Raw genomic sequence first — 18,783 nt, 5'->3', positions numbered from 1 at the left:
TTCACTCTGGCCAATTTAAACATCAGCCAATATAGACTGAAAAGACAGGGATTCAGGATATGAGCTGAGAGCTGATTTTGCCCACTCTCTGCAATGGTCATTCCTCTCTCCGTGGTGCCGAGGCTAAGAAAACTGTCCCAGTTGCAGTGCTCCATGCTGCTAATATGATGAACTGATAAGAGAGGTTTCAGGCCTACTCCGGGCTGCTCCAAGGTTTGGATCTGAGGACTCAGTTTTGCTTTGGAATGTTGTTCACTTCAATTGTTTGCATGACTTGTATTTTTTTTCCCTTTTTCTTGCGCATCGGGTGTTGGTCTTTTGTTTTTTTTCTTTAATTGGGTTCTTTTGGGTTTCTTGCTTTGTGGCTACCTGTAAGCAAACAAATCTCAAGGTTGTATAATTTATACACTCTTTGATAACAATAAATGTACCTTGAATACTTTGTACTTTGAAATTGGTGGTGTGAGACCTAAGGCTCCTGTACCTCCTTCCCAATGGCAGCAGCGAGAAGAGAGCATAGCCAAACCCAGTCATTATGACACAGTGTGAGAGATGTTAGAAAATCTAAAGGGGAAATAATGAACATAAGAATTAATGGATGCTAGAAGATGTGCCGAAGAGAAAGTAGGACTGTGCAGAATCAGAAAGAAGTAGGTTTATAATCAATAACACATTGTGAATTGTGTTGTTTTGCGGCAACAGTACAATCCAATACATCAAATGACTATGTACCAGTAAGAAATATATTAAAAAAAATCAATACTGCAAAATAAAGCAAAATAGTGAGGTAGTATTCAAGAATCTAATGGTGGATGGAAAGACGCTGTTCCTCAAATATTGTGTGTGCAGCCTCGGGCTCCCGTACCTCAATGTCATCTCATAAAAGACAATCAACTGAGAATAGATAATGCAGGTTGGATGTTGTGGTCACAGTAATTGAATTTAGCAAAAGGTTCCCCTCTAATTAGATAGGGTATGGGTAATATTAGAGAAAGAGCAATCTGTGTAGAACCATTGGGGTTTTCTTATTTTGTGCCTTACATTGAACAAATAGCACAACTTGACAGATCATCTTTAAATTATCTTAAATTATGGGTCTAGGGAATTTACAGAAATCCAAAGACTAACTGGATAATGATCAATTTCACGTCAAGAATTCGAACAGATAAATTGTCCCTCACCTTTGTTCCAAAAAAACAATGCTTGCAACTATCGTCACTTCAAAAGTACTGAATGAAAAATTATCTCCTTCCTTCTCAGGCCCTGTAATTTCAGAAGCCAGTGTTAGAGGTAATTTCTTTTACTAAATTATTATATCAAAAACAGTTGTATGTGCAGCATGTAATGATGGATAGAGTCTTGATAACATTCTGGGTGCAATAATGAAGATGTATTCCAGCACCAACCGGATCTCCAGACATGCAGATTTTGATACAGTTATAACACCAACACTAGATAGATGATAGATAGATAGATAGATACTTTATTCATCCCCATGGGGAAATTCAACTTTTTTTCCAATGTCCCATACACTTGTTGTAGCAAAACTAATAACATACAATACTTAACTCAGTAAAAAAATATGATATGCATCTAAATCACTATCTCAAACAGCATTAATAATAGCTTTTAAAAAGTTCTTAAGTCCTGGCGGTTGAATTGTAAAGCCTAATGGCATTGGGGAGTATTGACCTCTTCATCCTGTCAGAGGAGCATTGCATCGATAGTAACCTGTCGCTGAAACTGCTTCTCTGTCTCTGGATGATGCTATGTAGAGGATGTTCAGAGTTTTCCATAATTGACCGTAGCCTACTCAGCGCCCTTCGCTCAGCTACCGATGTTAAACTCTCCAGTACTTTGCCCACGACAGAGCCCGCCTTCCTTACCAGCTTATTAAGACGTGAGGCGTCCCTCTTCTTAATGCTTCCTCCCCAACACGCCACCACAAAGAAGAGGGCGCTCTCCACAACTGACCTATAGAACATCTTCAGCATCTCACTACAGACATTGAATGACGCCAACCTTCTAAGGAAGTACAGTCGACTCTGTGCCTTCCTGCACAAGGCATCTGTGTTGGCAGTCCAGTCTAGCTTCTCGTCTAACTGTACTCCCAGATACTTGTAGGTCTTAACCTGCTCCACACATTCTCCATTAATGATCACTGGCTTCATATGAGGCCTAGATCTCCTAAAGTCCACCACCATCTCCTTGGTCTTGGTGATATTGAGACGTAGGTAGTTTGAGTTGCACCATATCACAAAGTCCTGTATCAGTTTCCTATACTCCTCCTCCTGTCCATTCCTGACACACCCCACTATGGCCGTGTCATCAGCGAACTTCTGCACATGGCAGGACTCCGAGTTATATTGGAAGTCTGATATGTCTACAATGTACAAATTTGTCCTAGATTCTCCAGAGAAGGAATCTGTTAGGAGAGGAGAGTGAACCATAGGAGAAAGGGAAGGAGGAGGGGACCTAGGGGGAAGTAATCGGCAGGTAAGAATAAGGTCACAGTAGGGAATTTGTTTACTAGAAGGAGAAATCGATATTCATGCCATCAAATTGGAGGCTACCCAGACGGAATATAAGGTGTTGCTCCTCCACCCCGAGGGTGGCGTCATCTTGGCACAAGGGAAGGCCGTGGATCGACATGTAGGAATGGGAATAGATATCAGAATTAAAATGTATGGTCACCAGTCAGTCCTGCTTGTGTCGGTTGATGCGGAGGTGCTCAAAGAAGAGGTCAACCAATTTGTGATGGGTCTCACCATTGTAGAGGAGGGTGCATTGGGCTCCTCTGCTGCTCAATACGTGGCATCGGTGAGCGTAACCAAAACTCAAGTCGGTAAGAATCAGGGAAAATATCTTCACTGGCTGGAATCGTACCCAGCACAAAAAATATATCCGAGTTGAACAAATGATGGACATGGAAGATTTAAAGGTAACATTGAAAGTTAAGTCTTGCCCTCTTCAGGAGTTCAATATTAATTTCATGTATATTGATTAAGTGTAAGAAAATAAAATCACAGTGCTGTAAATTTTTTTTTCTTTCATTATGTTTACACTTCACTTCTTGTAGAAATAATTAGATTTGGGTAAATGATTTGCTTGACAGGTGGGAATGACTCGAGGCAGAAAGTCAGCTGTTGAAATCTCTAGAAAGAGCCAATGATATTTGCAAATCAGATCATTGAAGAAATGTAGAACAGGTTTGGCAGTTTATGATTGAGCAATGCATCATGCAAGACAAAGGCAGCGGAAAATCAAGTGTTCTAACATAAAACATAAAAAACAGAATCTATTTTGGGATTGAGAATGCAGGAGAAGTCTGTTGCACTAATTACTGTGCAACTTAGAGCAACTTTTACATTTTGCTCTGTACTGCTGGGATAAAACTGCAAACGTCACATCATGTGTAGGTGATACTAGCCTGATATCTGAATATACCACACTCAAGAGTATTTTGCTCTGTTATGATCAAGCCATCTGGTATGGCGGTGGGGGGGTGGGGTGGGAGTGTGGTTGCTACTGCACAGGATCGAAGTAAGCTGCAGAGAGTTGTAAACTAATTAGGTCCATTATGGGTGCTAGCCTCCGCAGTACGCAGGACACCTCCAAGGACTGATGCCTCAAAAAGGTGGTATCCATCATCAAGGATCACCATCACCCAGGACATGCCTGAAGGCACTCAATGATCAGGAATAGCTTCTTTCCCTCTGCTGTCTGAATGGACATTGAACCCATGAACACGACCTCACTACTTTTTAAATTTCTATTTTTTGCACTACTTATTTAATTCAACTATTTTATATATATACAATTCCATTTTTTTCTATTATCATTTATTGCAATGTTACTGGTGCACCAGTGTTTCATGACATATGCCAATGAAATTAAACCTAATTCTGATTCTGGCGATCATAGATTTACAATGATGGGATCAGAAATTCAAAGTTCAAAAGTTTAAAGTAAAATTTATTATCAGAGTACATACATGTGACCACATATAACCCTGACGTTCCTCTTCTGTGGGCATAGCTAGCAAATCTAGAGAACAGTAATTGTGAACAGGAAATTGTGAATTACTGGAAAATTTGAAGCATTTTCCACTAGAATCCTGATAGAACTCATCAAAGATAATGCTGAAAAGGCTTAAGATAAAGTATATCAGGTCTTGTTCCAACCATGTAGATGCCATGGCCAAGGAAGCTCACCAACACCTTTATTTCCTCACAAGGTTAAAGAAATTTGTCACACATGTTTGACCCTTACCAATTTTTAATTATGTATTATAGAAAGCATCCTATCCGGATGCCCAACTGCTCCTCATGTCTGCAAGAATCTACAAAAAGTTGTAGACACAACTGACCACATCACAGGAACTAGCCTCCCCTCCATGGGATCTTGTCTATATTTCTCACTGCCTTGGTATAGATAGATAGGTAGATAGACACTTCATTGATCCCAAAGGAAATTACAGTGTCACAGTGCATTATAAGTGCACAGATATAAATATTAGAAGTGTAAGGAATAAAAAAATAAGTTATCACAAACAGCCTAACAGGATGGGGTCATACTTCCCTGGCTATAGGTTGACTCATTATAGAGTCTAATGGCCGATGGTTAGAATGACCTCACATAGTGCTCTTTGGAGCAGCACAGTTGTCTTAGTCTATTACTAAAGGTGCTCCTCTGTTCAGCCAAGGTGAAATGCAGTGGGTGAGAAACATTGTCCAGAGTTGCCAGGATTTTCCGGAGGATATTTTGTTCTACCACAGGCTTCAGTGTGTCCAGTTTGACTCCTATAACAGTGCCAGCCTTTCTAATCAGTTTATTGAGCCTGTTGGCATCACCCATGTTGATGCCATTGCCCCAGCACACCACCGCATAGAAGATTGTACTGGCAACAATAGACTGGTAGAAAATGTGAAGGAGGTGCCTGTGTACTCCAAAGAACCTCAGTCTCCTCAGGAAGTAGAGGTGACTCTGGCCCTATTAGTACACAGTCTCTGTGTTGGTGCCCCACTCAAGTCCGTCATCCAGGTGCGGTCCAGGTATTTGTAGGTCCTCACCACATTCACATCCTCACCATCAATAGTAACAGGGAGCAGTTCAAGCTTAGTCTTCCTAAAGTCCATTATCATCTCCTTTGTCTTACTGATGTTGAGCTGCAGATGATTCAGCATGCACCATTTGACAAAGTCCTCCACCAGAGACCTGTATTCATCCTCCCATTATACACCCAACTATTGCTGAGTCGTCAGAGAATTTCTGCGGATGACATGGCTCAGTGTAGTATCTGAAGTCCGAGGTATACAGGGTAAACACGAAGGGAGCCAATAAAGCACAAATACCCCACCCACTCCAAACATTTTCTCTTCCATTGAGCAAAAGATACAAAAGCACATATCACAGGATTCACGGACAGCTTCTACCCTGCTGTTACAGACTATTAAGTGGTTCATTAGTACGAAAGTTAGACTCTTGACCTCACAATCTACCTTGTTAAGAATATGCACCTCACTGCCTACCTGCACTGTATCTATAGCTGTTACACGTTAATCTGCATTATTTATTTATTTTAATCTGCATTATTTAATTATTTAAATCTGCATTATTTATTTTAGAGAAACAGCTCAGAACTGGCCCTTCTGTCCCAATGAGCAACAACACCTGGCAACACACCAATTTAACCAGGAGTTCCCACGCTGGGGTCCACAGACCCCCTGCTAAATGGTGTTGGTCCATGGCATAATAACATTTGGGAACCCTGAATTTAACCCCAGCCTAATCACAGGACAGTTTACAATGACCAATTAACCAGTATGACCCTGGACTGTGGAGGAAACCAGATAAAACCCGTGTAGTCACGGGGACAATGTACAAACTCTTTACAGATGGCGCCAGAATTGAACTCTTGTGTAGTAGCATCGCACTACACTAGCCGTGGTACCTCAAACCACTGTTCTTATTTGGCCTTGCTCGACCTCAGTGCACCGTGTAATGATTTGCTCGGTACTAACAGTATGCAAGATGAGCTTTTCACTGTCTCTCGGTACTTGTGACTGTTGTAATGTATTATTAAAAGTAAGTTAATACTAATCGGGAAGCCGTTGGTAACAAGAAGCTGGTTCCGGGGGTTGGCAGGTTTTTACTTCCGGATTGCATTGTATATAGTTCCACCACCCGTGCCGCACGAGGTACCTGAAAGCCTCTGTATTGTAAATATCATTTGCTGCCCCAGATACAGATGTTCTTTTGGCCATGAACTTGTCGAGTGGTCCTTTAGTAAAGTAGAAGTTACCACAGTGACCATAATGAACCGACTCCAAGTGAGAGGATACTTTTGAGGACTATACAGCAAAAATCCATACAAAGCAGTTGGAACAATGAGCCCTAAATTGATGTCAACTTGTTTATGCCCTAAATTCTGTCTACTTGTGAGCTTCCAAAATGCATAACGCTGAGTCGTACCCAGTTCCATGTCCAGTACAGAGAGCGTGCCGCACTGCCACAAGTACTTCTTTCCTTTGGGATTGATCAAGCCAGGCTCTTTCAGGTGGCAAGTACAACATCCGAACGGGCTATTTAAAAGAGCGAGGGAGTTTACCGTAGTTCATTGGTTCTTATTTATCATACAACCAGTGTAATCAACAGCAAACCCACTGGAGAGGTGCCAGCTTGCTGTTAGTGGGATAGGACCGCTCTCCCGAAGCGCCGTCGTCGCCCGGGACCCGAACGTCATCACGCAGCCTTCGGGTGAGGTCGTTGCACATGCGCAGGGAGGAGAATGAAGTCGCGACACTTTGGCGGTGATGGCAGTGCGCTTGCGCCTTGACCGGTACCGGCGACGTTGACGTCGTGGGGGCAAGAGAGAGCGCGCGAATTGCGGAGGTATTTTTGGCGCCACGCTGCCAGTGCAAGCGGCTGCTGGAATATTAAGTCTGTTCCAAAGTCGGGGGAATGGCGATCAGATTGTCCGAGGGGGCCATTTCGGTACGTATGCATCTTTCCAAACCAACCTCACCGAAACGTGTCTCCGTTGCCTCTTGTATAACCTGTCAGCATCAGCGTGCGTAGTTGCTTTTTTACTGGTTTGTATTTTACTGCCGTTCTTTAAGGGTAGTTTGGGGGTAAAGAGAGAGAAGTGAAATGTAAAGCAGCCTTTAGAATTGGAGTGACGTTCCCTGCATGTTGTTGTAAGGAATGGAAAGGTATCAAGCCTACACACACTGGGCCCCAGACTCAACTCACTGAAATAAAACGCAATGCAAGCCTGGAGTTCCCATGTTTCTTCACGCAGAATAAATAGAACATGAATAACAGTTTCTGTTAAGGGAGAAATATTTCAGGTCAATGTTCTGTTTAGAAAGGAGAATTTGCGTAACGCCTAACCCCTACCCCTTACAGAAAATGTGTATTACTCTAGTGTCTTTTATGTAATTTGGAAGTGCTTTGTGGTAAAGATCCCACTCCTGAAGTATATTAACTTTTGCGTTGTGGGAAACCAGTTGGCGACCTGCTTGCATGGCAAGATCCCATAAACTGCAGTAAGAATATTAACAACCTGCAAGGTTGACCTGTACAGGTCCTGAAGAAAGGTTGACTGTTTACTCTTTTCCATAGATGCTACCTGACTTGCTGAGTTCCTCCAGCATTTTGTGTGTGTTGCTTGGATTTACAGCATCTGCAGATTATCTCTTGTTTGTGATTTGGTCTCTATTGTGTGTGTGTTGATTTTGACCTTTAGACCTCTGGTAGCACTTGTCAATGTGAATAAAGAGGAAAATATGAGGCAAGTCTACCCCCTTTTTCCTGTGTGCAGGTAATTGTGTCCCTCCATAGTGAAAGGTTATTGGAGCTCCTCCTGATCAGTATGGTTTGGCTGAGCTGGGTTAATTAATGGACCCAGATTAGATTGGATTGGCAAGATCTTGGATAGAATTAGTGATCTGCTTTGATCAGAAAACAGCAAAACATCTTCCTCTTGACCCTTCTACTGGCAGCAGAGAATGATGGTTCCCTTTTTCTAAAGTTTTTGAAGTGCTACCAGTTAGAGCGTAGTTCTATGTTTCCATTACTTGCAGCCAAATACATCCCAACTAGCAAGCTATAATTTTCAAGTTCAAGTTTATTGTCATTCAGCCATATACATGTATACCACCAAATGAAACAATTTTCCTCTGTACAAGGTGCACAACACAGTATTTGTCTGGTAAGGTGTGTGGTGCGCTCAGATGCAGTGGCTTCTATGGGATCGACCAAAGGTGGTGTCTGTTTTTTAAACTTATTTTTTTACGATCACAAGACTCTGCTGGACATTAAGAACGTAAAGCACTGCAGGTCTACCCCATCAGCAAAATTGTTCATTGGTGGACAAACTGAAGCAGCTGGACTTGGTGCGCTGAGACAGAAAGGTGTGCAGTCTGACAATGAATGATCGTCTTAGTTGCTTTTCTTGTGATTGCAAAGCCCTATTGGACTTTGGTGTGGAATACTGCAAGTCTAATTCATTGGTTTATTGGCGAATGACAGGGAGGCTCAGTGGCTCCAGTCTTAGCAAGGGTTAAGCATCAAGCTGCGATGTCACCTGTTTGCTGCCACCGCTGAGGGGGGAGCATTGGAGTTGGCACTCCACTGGAGTGCCAGAGGTCGTCTGTGGCATGCTCCCAGTGTTCGCTGGGGGGGGGTTGTCAAAGTGATTGTTGAATGGATGGGAAGGATCACTGAAATGCTAAGGGCCTTGCATGCCTTGTTGGAATGCACTGACATTGTCAGTTCATCCAGGGTTAATGGTATGAGCAGATTCTCCTGCTTGTCATTTAAAACCTCCAAAATACAAGAGGTTATGGGATGCTGGCCTGCCTGGCTTTTTGATTGTGGGGCTGTAGGGTAAAGTGAACAATGGAACTTGTGTGTGACGACTAGCCTGCCAATGGTATAATGAAACTCGAGGAGAGCCCTTGCCATTTCTGTGTATAAGGTAAAGGCAGAACGTGCACAGCTCATGTAGCACATAGGTGCTGAAACTTGACACTGCAGAAGGCTTACACAATGCATATCGTTCAGAGATAGTTGGGTGGGGAATAGTGATTAGGAAATGGTATAGGACTAATGAAAACTTTGGATCATAGAGACTTCATTCTAGGCTGAGCAAGCTGATGCCAGCTTGCAATATACAGAAAGGTTTTTTTTCCAGAAGGTAAACCCTGGACTCTTGAGACCTTTCCATCTGCAATGGTTTGGATATGATTTGGAGTTTTCTGATGTCTCACTGCCCAGACAACTGGTCTAGTGGTGTTAGGACCAATGGGAGCTGCTGGAAAGTAGATATGATCGTTGAATGTCTTTGGTGATAAAGATGTTTCCGCTCGGTAGAGCACCCAGGTCGAAGCAACCTTTGTTGCCCCCGACCAGAGTGATGTATGACTACCGTCAGCAGATACTGAAGTGGGGTAAGCCACGCCAGCAAAAACGATTCACACGCACTTCATCTTGGTGACGTTACCTGAAGTTGCAACATATTGCAAATGCTTTTGGCACTGCACTAACTAATGGCTGTAATCTTCAAAGCCATGTTTAGTGATTGAAATTGCAGTATAAAACTGCATCACGGTTAGTATCTTTGTTTCAGCTTGCCCAAGCATTATGAGACTGTACTTGCCATTGACTGTGATACAAGGCTTGATCTACTCCAGTGGCAGATTTCCACTGTGAATAAGCAGGGGTCTTGGGGGGGAAATCCAAGAACATTTGAATTGTCTTGATCTTTGATTACAAAATTTTGTGCTCCAAAACCTGGTGTGCAATGTTTTCTATGCAACTTGCAGTTTCCCTGAGCTACGGCTGCTTCTCTGCAGCTTCTTGACTGCACTGGTTGGTTGCTGAAGGTTCATACAGTATCTCAAATGGTATGACAGTGAATGTAGGATTACTGTCATTTCCAATTTTCTAAATATCCTATTATATCTTTTATGATAATTCCAGCATATCCTCAATAACATACATGACAGGTGAAAGTCAGCAGATGCTGCAAATCCAAAATGCTGGAGGAACTCAGCAGTTCAGGTAGTATCTATGTTTCAGGCTGAGACCCTTCTTCAGGACTGGAAGCGAAGGGGGAAGACACCAGAATAAAAAGCTGGGAGGGGTTGGGGAGCAGGTTAGATAGGTGATAGAAGCCAAGTCGGTAGAAAAGGTGAAGCCTGGACAGGAAGGAATCTGATAGGAGATGAGTGTACAATAGGAGAAAGGGAAGGAGGAGCAGAGCCGGGAGAAGTGATAGACAGGAGAAAACAGTAAAAGGCTAGAGTGGGGAAGAGGGGAGGGGGAGGGAAAATTTAATTTTACCAGGAGGAGGAGTTGATATTCATGCCATCAGGTTGGAGGCTACCCAGATGGAATGTAAGGTGTTGCTCCTCATATTCAACCTTTCACTATAATTCAGGTCCTCATTCAGCCTGGTCTATAGTTTTCTTGCTTTGTCTCCAAGCTTGTGATTTTCCAAAACCCTGGGACTTTGTCAGAACCGATGAAATTTTGCAAAGTTTTAACTAAAGGTTTCCCTTTCATACCTATTCATAATTGAAGGTGTGTGAGATGATATTCTTGCATCTAAAATTTCCTGGATGTACTCAACTTATTGGACTTTGTTTCCTTAATTTTCGTTGAACACCAGATCCCTCTTATTATATGATCGAGCTAAATTTGATATTGAACAGTTCACCAGAAAATTCCTCAGAGGAAGATTTGAGTGGTCTAAGGGAGCACGAAGGGTAAACTTGGGAGTAAATTCCAGAGTCTAGATACTAGTCACCTACCTACAGGTAAGCTATTGATAAGATTGAAAGAGTACAAGGAAAATTTACAAGGATGTTGCTAGGACTTGAGGACCTGAATTATACTGAAAGGTTGAATAGGTTTGTACTTTATTCCCCCGAGCAATAGAGAAGAATGGGTGATTTGATAGAAGGGTCAAAATTATGAGAGGTAGAGATAGGGTAGATGCAAGCAGGCTTTTCCCATGAGGTTGGATTAGATGAAAACTAAAGGTCATAGATTAAGGTGAAAGATGAAATGTATAAGGGGAATTAGGGAAAACTACTTCACTCAGTGATGCGAGAGTGGAACAAACTGCCAGTGCAAACGATGGATGCAGGTTTGATTGCAACATTTGGATGAGTACAGGGGAGCTGGAAAGTTTGTGAACCGTTTAAAATTTTCTCTATTTCTGCATAAATATGATCAAAAATGTGATCAGATCTTCACTCAAGTTCTAAAACTGGGTAGAGAATCGAATTAAATAAATAACACAGAAACATTACACTTTTTATTTATTGAGAAAAATGATAAACAACATGTATTTGTTGGAAAAACTATGTGAACCTTTGCTTTCAGGAACTGATGTGACCACCTTGTACAGCAATAACTTCAACCAAATGTTTCTGGTAACTTGATCAATCTTGCACATCGGCTTGGAGGAATTAAGCCTCTGTAACAAAACTGCTTCAACTCTGGGATATTGGTGGACTTCCTTGCATGTCTGCTTGCTTCAGGTCCTTCCACAACGTTTCTGTAGGATTAAGGTCAGGACTTTGACATGGCCGTTCCAAAATGGGAATTTTATTTTTTGGTTTAATCATTCTTGATAGACTGACTTGTGTGTTTATGGTCATTGTCTTGCTGTGTGACCCACTTTCTCTTGAACTTCATGTCACGGATGATTTTCCTGCAGAATTGCTGGTACAATTCAGAATTCATAGTTCCATCAATGACAGCAAGTTGTCCTGGCAACAAAGCAGGCCCAAGCCGTGCCACTGCCACTGCCATGTTTCACAGATGGCTTGAGGTTCTTGTGCTGGAATGCAGTGTTTGCTTTTCGAAAAACATAACACTTCTCATTTAAGTCAAGAAGTTCTATTTTGGACAAATCTGCCCACAGAACATTCTTCCAATGGCCTTCTGCATTAAACCATTAGCAAAGTTTAGACAGGCAGCAATGCTCTTCTTGGGAGAGTAGTGGCTTTCTCCTTGCAATCCTGCCACACACACCATTGTTGTTCAGTGTCGGCCTGATGGTAGACTCATGAACACTGACATTGGCCAATGCAAGAGAGGCCTATAGCTCCTTAGTTGTTACCCTGGGGTTCTTTGTGACTTCCTGGAATATTACTCGCCTTGCTCATGGAATGATTTTTGTTGGTCAACCATTCCTGGGGAGAGTAACAATGGTGTTGAATTCCCTCCATTTGTTCAGCATCTATGGTATGGTGGAGCCCAATCTCTTTAGGAATAGTTTTGTATCCTTTTCCGGCATGGTAAGCATCAACAATTTCCTTGATTGTGGCATGGCACACTTCCAAAAACCTGTGTGGTGAAGATCAGACTTTGATAGTGAAGACCCAGGTTTATGTTCTTTAAATAGGGCAGGGCTCCTCTTCTCACACCTGATTGTCATCCCATTGATTGAAACACCTGACTCTAATTTCCTCTTGACATGAACTGATCAATCCTAGAGGCTCACATACTTTCTCCAACAAATACATGTAATATTGGATCATTTTTCTCAACAAATAAATGAACGTATAATGTTTTTTGTTATTTAATTGGGTTGTTTATCTAGTTTTAGGACTTGTGTGAAGATCTGATCACATTTTAGGTCATATTTATGCAGAAATAAAGGGAATTCTAAAGGGTTCACAAACTTTCTAGCTCCACTGTACATGGGAGGAGTGTGTAAGACTATGATCTAGGTTTGAGTCAGAGTAACAGTTTGGCTCAAACTAAATGGGCTGAAGAGCCTGTTTCTGATCTATAGCACTCCATAACTAGGCAATTAAAGGGACATAGTTCTGTTTTTATTAAACGGGCATTATGCTTACTGTGCCAACACTTGAAAAAACAAATTTGTCTTTTGAAGATGCTCAGTGGAATGTGCAATACTTCAGTGAGGTGCTATGCAATAAAAAGAATTCTATGATCAAAATGTCTTGCTACTTTTGTTTAGACATTGTAGATAAAAGTACACTGATTTATGAAACATTTGATGTATGCTTAGGGAGCAGTTATTTGCTGTGTAGTACGTCAGATGTAAAAAAAACAATATGTACATGCCTGACATTTCAGTAGGAAAATAACAATAATGCAATAGGGAATACAACTGTAAAGAAAACTATACCTGTAATTTTGAATTTTAATTCATATATTCTGGCACATTCTATTGCTGGGAAAATGTTTTTACCGCGTTTTCTGCTACCTATTAATGGAGAAGATTCACATTGGATGTGGTTGTCTCTTGTCTCTGGGAAGGCTGGCATTTGTTCTTCATCCCTAATTGCTCCTGAATTGACAATGCATTGGTGGGTCTAGTGCCATAAACAACAGACTAGGAAAGGTTGGAAAATTTCCTTAATGGAAACAAATAAAAATGTTGGAAATATATTGCAGATCAAGGGGCCTGTGTGGAGAAACACAGTTAATGTTACATTGGTACCCTTCAGCAGAATTAGTAAAGCTGGTTATAATATTTAAGTACTATTTATGTAATCTTCCTTGTCAGAATCTGAGATGCTGTTCTCTGAAACAGAGTTGAGCTTCATTCACATAGCATAGAAGACCGAAGTCAAAAGTGGGAATGTGATGGAGAAGAGAATTAAAATGCAAGCCCAGGATCTCCTGTTGTGGTCTAGATGGTGATCTGCAGAATGATCACCAAATCTGCATTTGGCTTCTGGTGTAGAGGAGACATAATTGTGAGACTTTCAGTCTGTTCTGGGAGTCTCTTGTTGGGCATGTAAAATAATATTGTCACTCAATATCATCAACTGAGTGTCTCAGTACTGGGGTTGTCAAGTTGGGTGTTGATGTAGGACATCTTATGGAATTTGGCAAACTTTTGCAGAGTTGGTATTGATGCAATTTTTACATTACCTTGATGTATGTTGTAGAAGGCCCTCTCTATTACAAGCCTGTTCATGACAAGAGATTCCAGGCAAATAAAGGAAACGGTTCAAGAGTATTCACAAAGCCCCTTGGAATTGCAACATTCCCATTAACTCCTGGGGATTTCTGGTTCATAACTGCTCAAAGCAGAGAGGGAGTATTTCCAGTGATATGGAGGCAATGTATCAGTAGCACAGAGTCTCTGCATAAAGGGATGGACCACTTCATAACTACCCATTCACTCCCCCCATCTGCAAAAGGGTATGCAGTTTTCATGTTGGCCACAAGCATCCCCTCATTTCTAATCAACAAGCTCCAAAACTTTGGCTCTGTACTGCTCTCTGCAACTGGATCCTTGAGTTCCTCACTGAGAGACCACAATCAGTGCAGATTAGAAATAACATCTCCATGCTGACAGTCATCATTGGCGCACCTGAAGGATGCATGCTTGGCCCACTACTCTACTCTTGCTACACCCATGGCTAGGCACAGCTCAAATGGCGCAACTATTTCAGATGATGATGAAGAGGCATACAAAAGCAAGATTGATCAGCTGGTTGAGTGTTGCACCAATAACCTTGCACTCGGTGTCAGTGAGACCATGGAATTGATTGTTTACTTCAGGAAGGGGAAGTTGAGAGAACACATACCAGTCCTCATCAAGGGATCAGAAGTGGGAAGGGTGAGCAGTTTCAAGTTACTGGGTGTCAACTTCTCAAGATCTATCCTGGACCCAACATATTGATGAAACTACAGAAAGTGCAGGGCAGCAGCTGTATTTCATTTTGTATGTGAGGTGACTTGGTATGTCACCAAAGACTCAAATTTCTAGAGGTACACCATAGCATCACCATCCGATATGGAGTGACCACTCCACAGGATTGAGGTAAAAACTGGAGGAAGTGTATACTTGGCCCACTCCAACGTGGGCACTAGCCTCCACAGCATCGAGCGCACTTTCAAAAGGTGATGCCTCAAAAACGTGCCATCCATTTTTAAGGACCCCGATCACCCAGGACAGGCTGTCTTCTCGTTGCCACAGAAGACACACTCAACATTTCAGGAACAGCTTCTTCCCCTCCATCGGATTTCTAAACGGACAATGAATCCATGCACACGATCCCACTACTGTTTTGGTTCTCTCTGCTCTTTTTGCACCAGGTGTGTATGTATCTTGGATGAGGTAAAAGGGCATCTGTGCACCACATCTGGTTGTATGAAAATGCACTGAGAGAAAGGAGTGGAGGTTCATAGGAACAGAAATGTGAACCAGAGATTTGTAGAGAAAATTATCTTAGACTACTGAAACGCCAGGAGAAAATGTCTCATGGTAGCATGGTGCCGAAGGCAGCAGAATCAGAATTGGGCTTGATATCACCAGCATATGTTGTGAAACTTGTTAACTTTGCAGCAGTGGTATAGGTTTCAATAGGTACTGTATTTTTAAAATCTGAATTACGGTATGATATGTATATTAAATTAAGTAGTACAAAAACAAAAAGAGTGAGGTAGTGTTCACAGATTCAGTGTCCATTTAGAAATTGGATGGCAGAGGGGAAGAAGCTGTTCCTGAGTCACTGAGTGTGCATTCAGGCTGGCTTCATGGTAGCAATGAGAAGGGGGCATGTCCTGGGTATTGGGGGTCCTTAATGATGGATGACACCTTCCTGAGGCACTCCTTGAAGATGTCATCGATGCTATGGAAGCTGGACCCATGATAGAGCTGACGGATTTTTACAAGTTTCTGCAACTTATTTTGATCTTCTGTTGTAGCCCCTTATCTTCTACTTCCCCCCCCCCCCCCCATACTAGACGGTGATGCAGCCACTCAAAATGCTCTCCATGGTACACCTGTAGAAATTTGAATGTTTTAGGTGTCAAACCAAATCTCCAAACTTCTAATGAAATACAGCTGTAATCTTGCTGCCTTCATAGCTGCATCGATACGTTGCGACCAGGTTAATTCCTCAAATATTGACACCCAGGAACCTGAAATTGCTCACTTCACTTCTGATCCCTCTGACAGTTGGTTTGTGTTCCCTTTCTGAACTCCACAATCAGCTTTTTGGTCTTGCTAATGTTGAGTGCAAGGTTATTTCTATAATGCCATTCAGCTAGCTGGTCTTTCTCCTGTATGCCGTCTCGTCGCCATCTGAGATTCTGTCAACAATGGTTATATCATCAGCAAATCTATACATGGCATTTGAACTATGCCTAGTCTCACAGTCATTAGTATAGAGTAGCAGGCTAAGCATACCTCCCTGTGGTGAGCCAGTGTTGATTATCAACATGGTGGAGATGTTATTTCTAATCCACGCAGATTGTAGATTTTGGGTTAGGAAGTGAAGGATACAGTTGCAGAGGGAGGTATAGAGGCCCAGGTTCTGTAGCTTTTCAGTCAGGTCTGTAGGAATGATGGTGTTAAACACTGAGCTGTAGTCAATAAATGGCACCCTGGCATAGGTATTTGTATTGTCCAGGTGATCCAAGGCTGTGATGTCTGCCATAGACGTATTGTGACGATAGGTAAATTGTAGTGGGTCCAGGTCCTCGCTGAGTCTAGCCATAACCAACCTTTCAAAGCATTTCATCACTAGATGTGAGTGTTACTGGGCAATAGTTGTTCAGGCAGTTCACTGCTCTTTTTTGAGCACTGGTATATTTGTTGCCTTTTGAAGCAGATGGGAATTTCTGACTGTAGCGATGAGAGATTGAAAATGTCTTGAGTACATTATGGGGATGTTTAATGAGGCCAGGTGAGTGGAAAGTAAAGATTACAATATTGTGTCTTTGATCACAGAGAGAGGAAAGTGGATGAGAAAGAAGCCTAGCTATTGGACCAGATGTGGGTAATATCTCAGTCAACTTGGTGGAAAGATATTTAGTTTATTTTTTTAAAAAAGAGAGACTGGTTTCTCAGACTGTGGAAACTGCAGTCATTAGAATAGATAGCCAGAAGAATGAGAATGGACTAGGATCATTAGAGGAATATAACTGTGAGAGACTGAGGTAGTAATGAGTATTGGATGCTGACTATCCTCTGAAATGGTGGTAGAGACGCTAATGAAGTAGACAGAGGAAAATTCAGGGATAGGTTATCCAAAGGTGAAACCAAGATTGAGATTGGCAGAATTAGTGGTTGAAAAAATACACATTTCTGCCTACCCTTGCTCTCAATTTCCTTCCTTGAAGGAAGTCGATGAGCTGGATGGGTTTTCAATAACAGTCCAGTACTTCCATTATTTCAATTCTAGGTCAATTTATTTCCTTGAATTTCAATTTGTATTATGATTTGAACGTGTCTCTGGATCAATTGTGCAGGCTTTAGATATTAATCCAGTAATGTAATCACAATATGACTATCTTTAAATGGAAAGGGTTCAGTCACATTATGCCTATGCAGTGACTTTGATTTTTGTCTGCAATCTGAATTCAAAATGTTTGTTGGGGAGCTGCTAAATAGAACAATCTTCTATCAATATAAAGAAATGCTGCAACAGCTGTAGCAGTGAAGTGCAATGTTTGTGGATGATCTTCTCTTGCACAATCTCTTTGAATTTAAGTACAGAATACTTGAAGCTGGCTGATGGTGTAGTGGCATCCACACCATTCTCTGAGGTGAGTGGACCCAGGTTTGAATCCAGCTGGCTTCTTGCAAGCTTTTCATCTGTGCTGGGTTGAATGTTGAGCTAGCGAGTTGTCCTAAAAAAAAAACAACCAGACAAATGCTAAAGAAGCAGCAAAGTTGCCTCCCCCCCCCCCCCCCCCCCCTGAAGCGCCACAAGGCATGGAAGGGCACGACAACAATACTTGGGTATCCAAATGTTCATCTTTGTAGTATATCGAAGGCCTTGGATTGTTTTTTTACACAAGTGTTTCTAATGCATTTCTCTTTAATAATAACTCTTTCACTTGTATTTTGCAGTCAATAGTTCAAGGGGGAACTCCTTCACAGCCACTTTTACAAGTAATTGTAAGTAACCTATTTTTTTTAGTTCATGACTGGTAGTTGGGTCCACTGAGTAGCCTTTATAGAAGTTAAATATCTTGTACAATATGATTCCCCACACTAAGTATATTTGCATGAAAATAATTCCCATAGCAGTAACTGTCACACAAATCTATTGCCTAGTCTTCCCATTGTTAACTTGATCCACCTTTGTTGCAAGGGACTTTTGTTCTTTTTTTTTAACAATAAAATTCTTATTTAAGAAATAACATGAAAATACTTTTTGGCTCCTTGGAACCTTTCTGCAATAGGTAAGATAATAGGCTGATCTATGACATCGGTGTCACTTTGCTGTATAGATTGCATATCCATTAATTCCTTTAATGTCCAAAATCTATAGTTAATATGTATTCACAACTGATCCTCTGCTGCCGTTGGCTTGAGAATTCTCATGATTCACTGTTCTTAAATGGTGAAAGTTTCTTCTCATTTCTGTCCTGAATTGTCTATCTCTGACCTCAACTAGGAAAAACATCACCCTTGTAACTAAGCTAACAAGTGCTATAAAAACTTTGCATGTTTCAATGAGATCACCTTCCCATTCTCGTATTAGACCATAAGGTATGGGAGCAGCATTAGGCCATTTAGCCATTCAAATCTGCTCTGCCATTTCATCATGACTGATCCCGGATCCCATTCATCCCCATACACCCGCCCTCTCACCATATTCCTCAATGCCGCCTGCCAATCAGGAATCTATCAACTTCTGCTTTGAATATAACCACAGACTAGGCCTCCACCACAGTCCATGGCAGAGAATTCCATAGATTCATCGGTCTTTGGCTAAATAAATTCTGCTTGCCCTGTGTTCTAAAAGGTCGCCTCCACCAGAG

The 18,783-nt window shown here is 41.7% G+C and overlaps 1 protein-coding gene across 1 annotated transcript in view; it reads left to right on the top strand.

Moving 5' to 3' along the window:
- The first annotated feature begins 6,800 nt into the window (after nucleotides 1–6,800).
- Nucleotides 6,801–18,783, top strand: part of rpa1 (replication protein A1) — a 91,449-nt gene continuing 79,466 nt past the window's right edge. Inside the window, exons 1-2 of the mRNA XM_073053184.1 lie at nucleotides 6,801–6,996; nucleotides 17,867–17,914. Of these exons, the coding sequence (XP_072909285.1) occupies nucleotides 6,964–6,996; nucleotides 17,867–17,914 (81 nt within the window). The 5' untranslated portion in view covers nucleotides 6,801–6,963. The remainder of the gene's footprint in view (nucleotides 6,997–17,866; nucleotides 17,915–18,783) is intronic.

The sequence above is a fragment of the Hemitrygon akajei genome, chromosome 8 (assembly GCF_048418815.1).
Source record: "Hemitrygon akajei chromosome 8, sHemAka1.3, whole genome shotgun sequence".
NCBI classification, from domain to species: Eukaryota; Metazoa; Chordata; class Chondrichthyes; order Myliobatiformes; family Dasyatidae; genus Hemitrygon; species Hemitrygon akajei.
The sequence above is the reverse complement of the archived record's forward strand: the minus strand, read 5'-3'. Positions and strand labels throughout refer to the sequence as shown.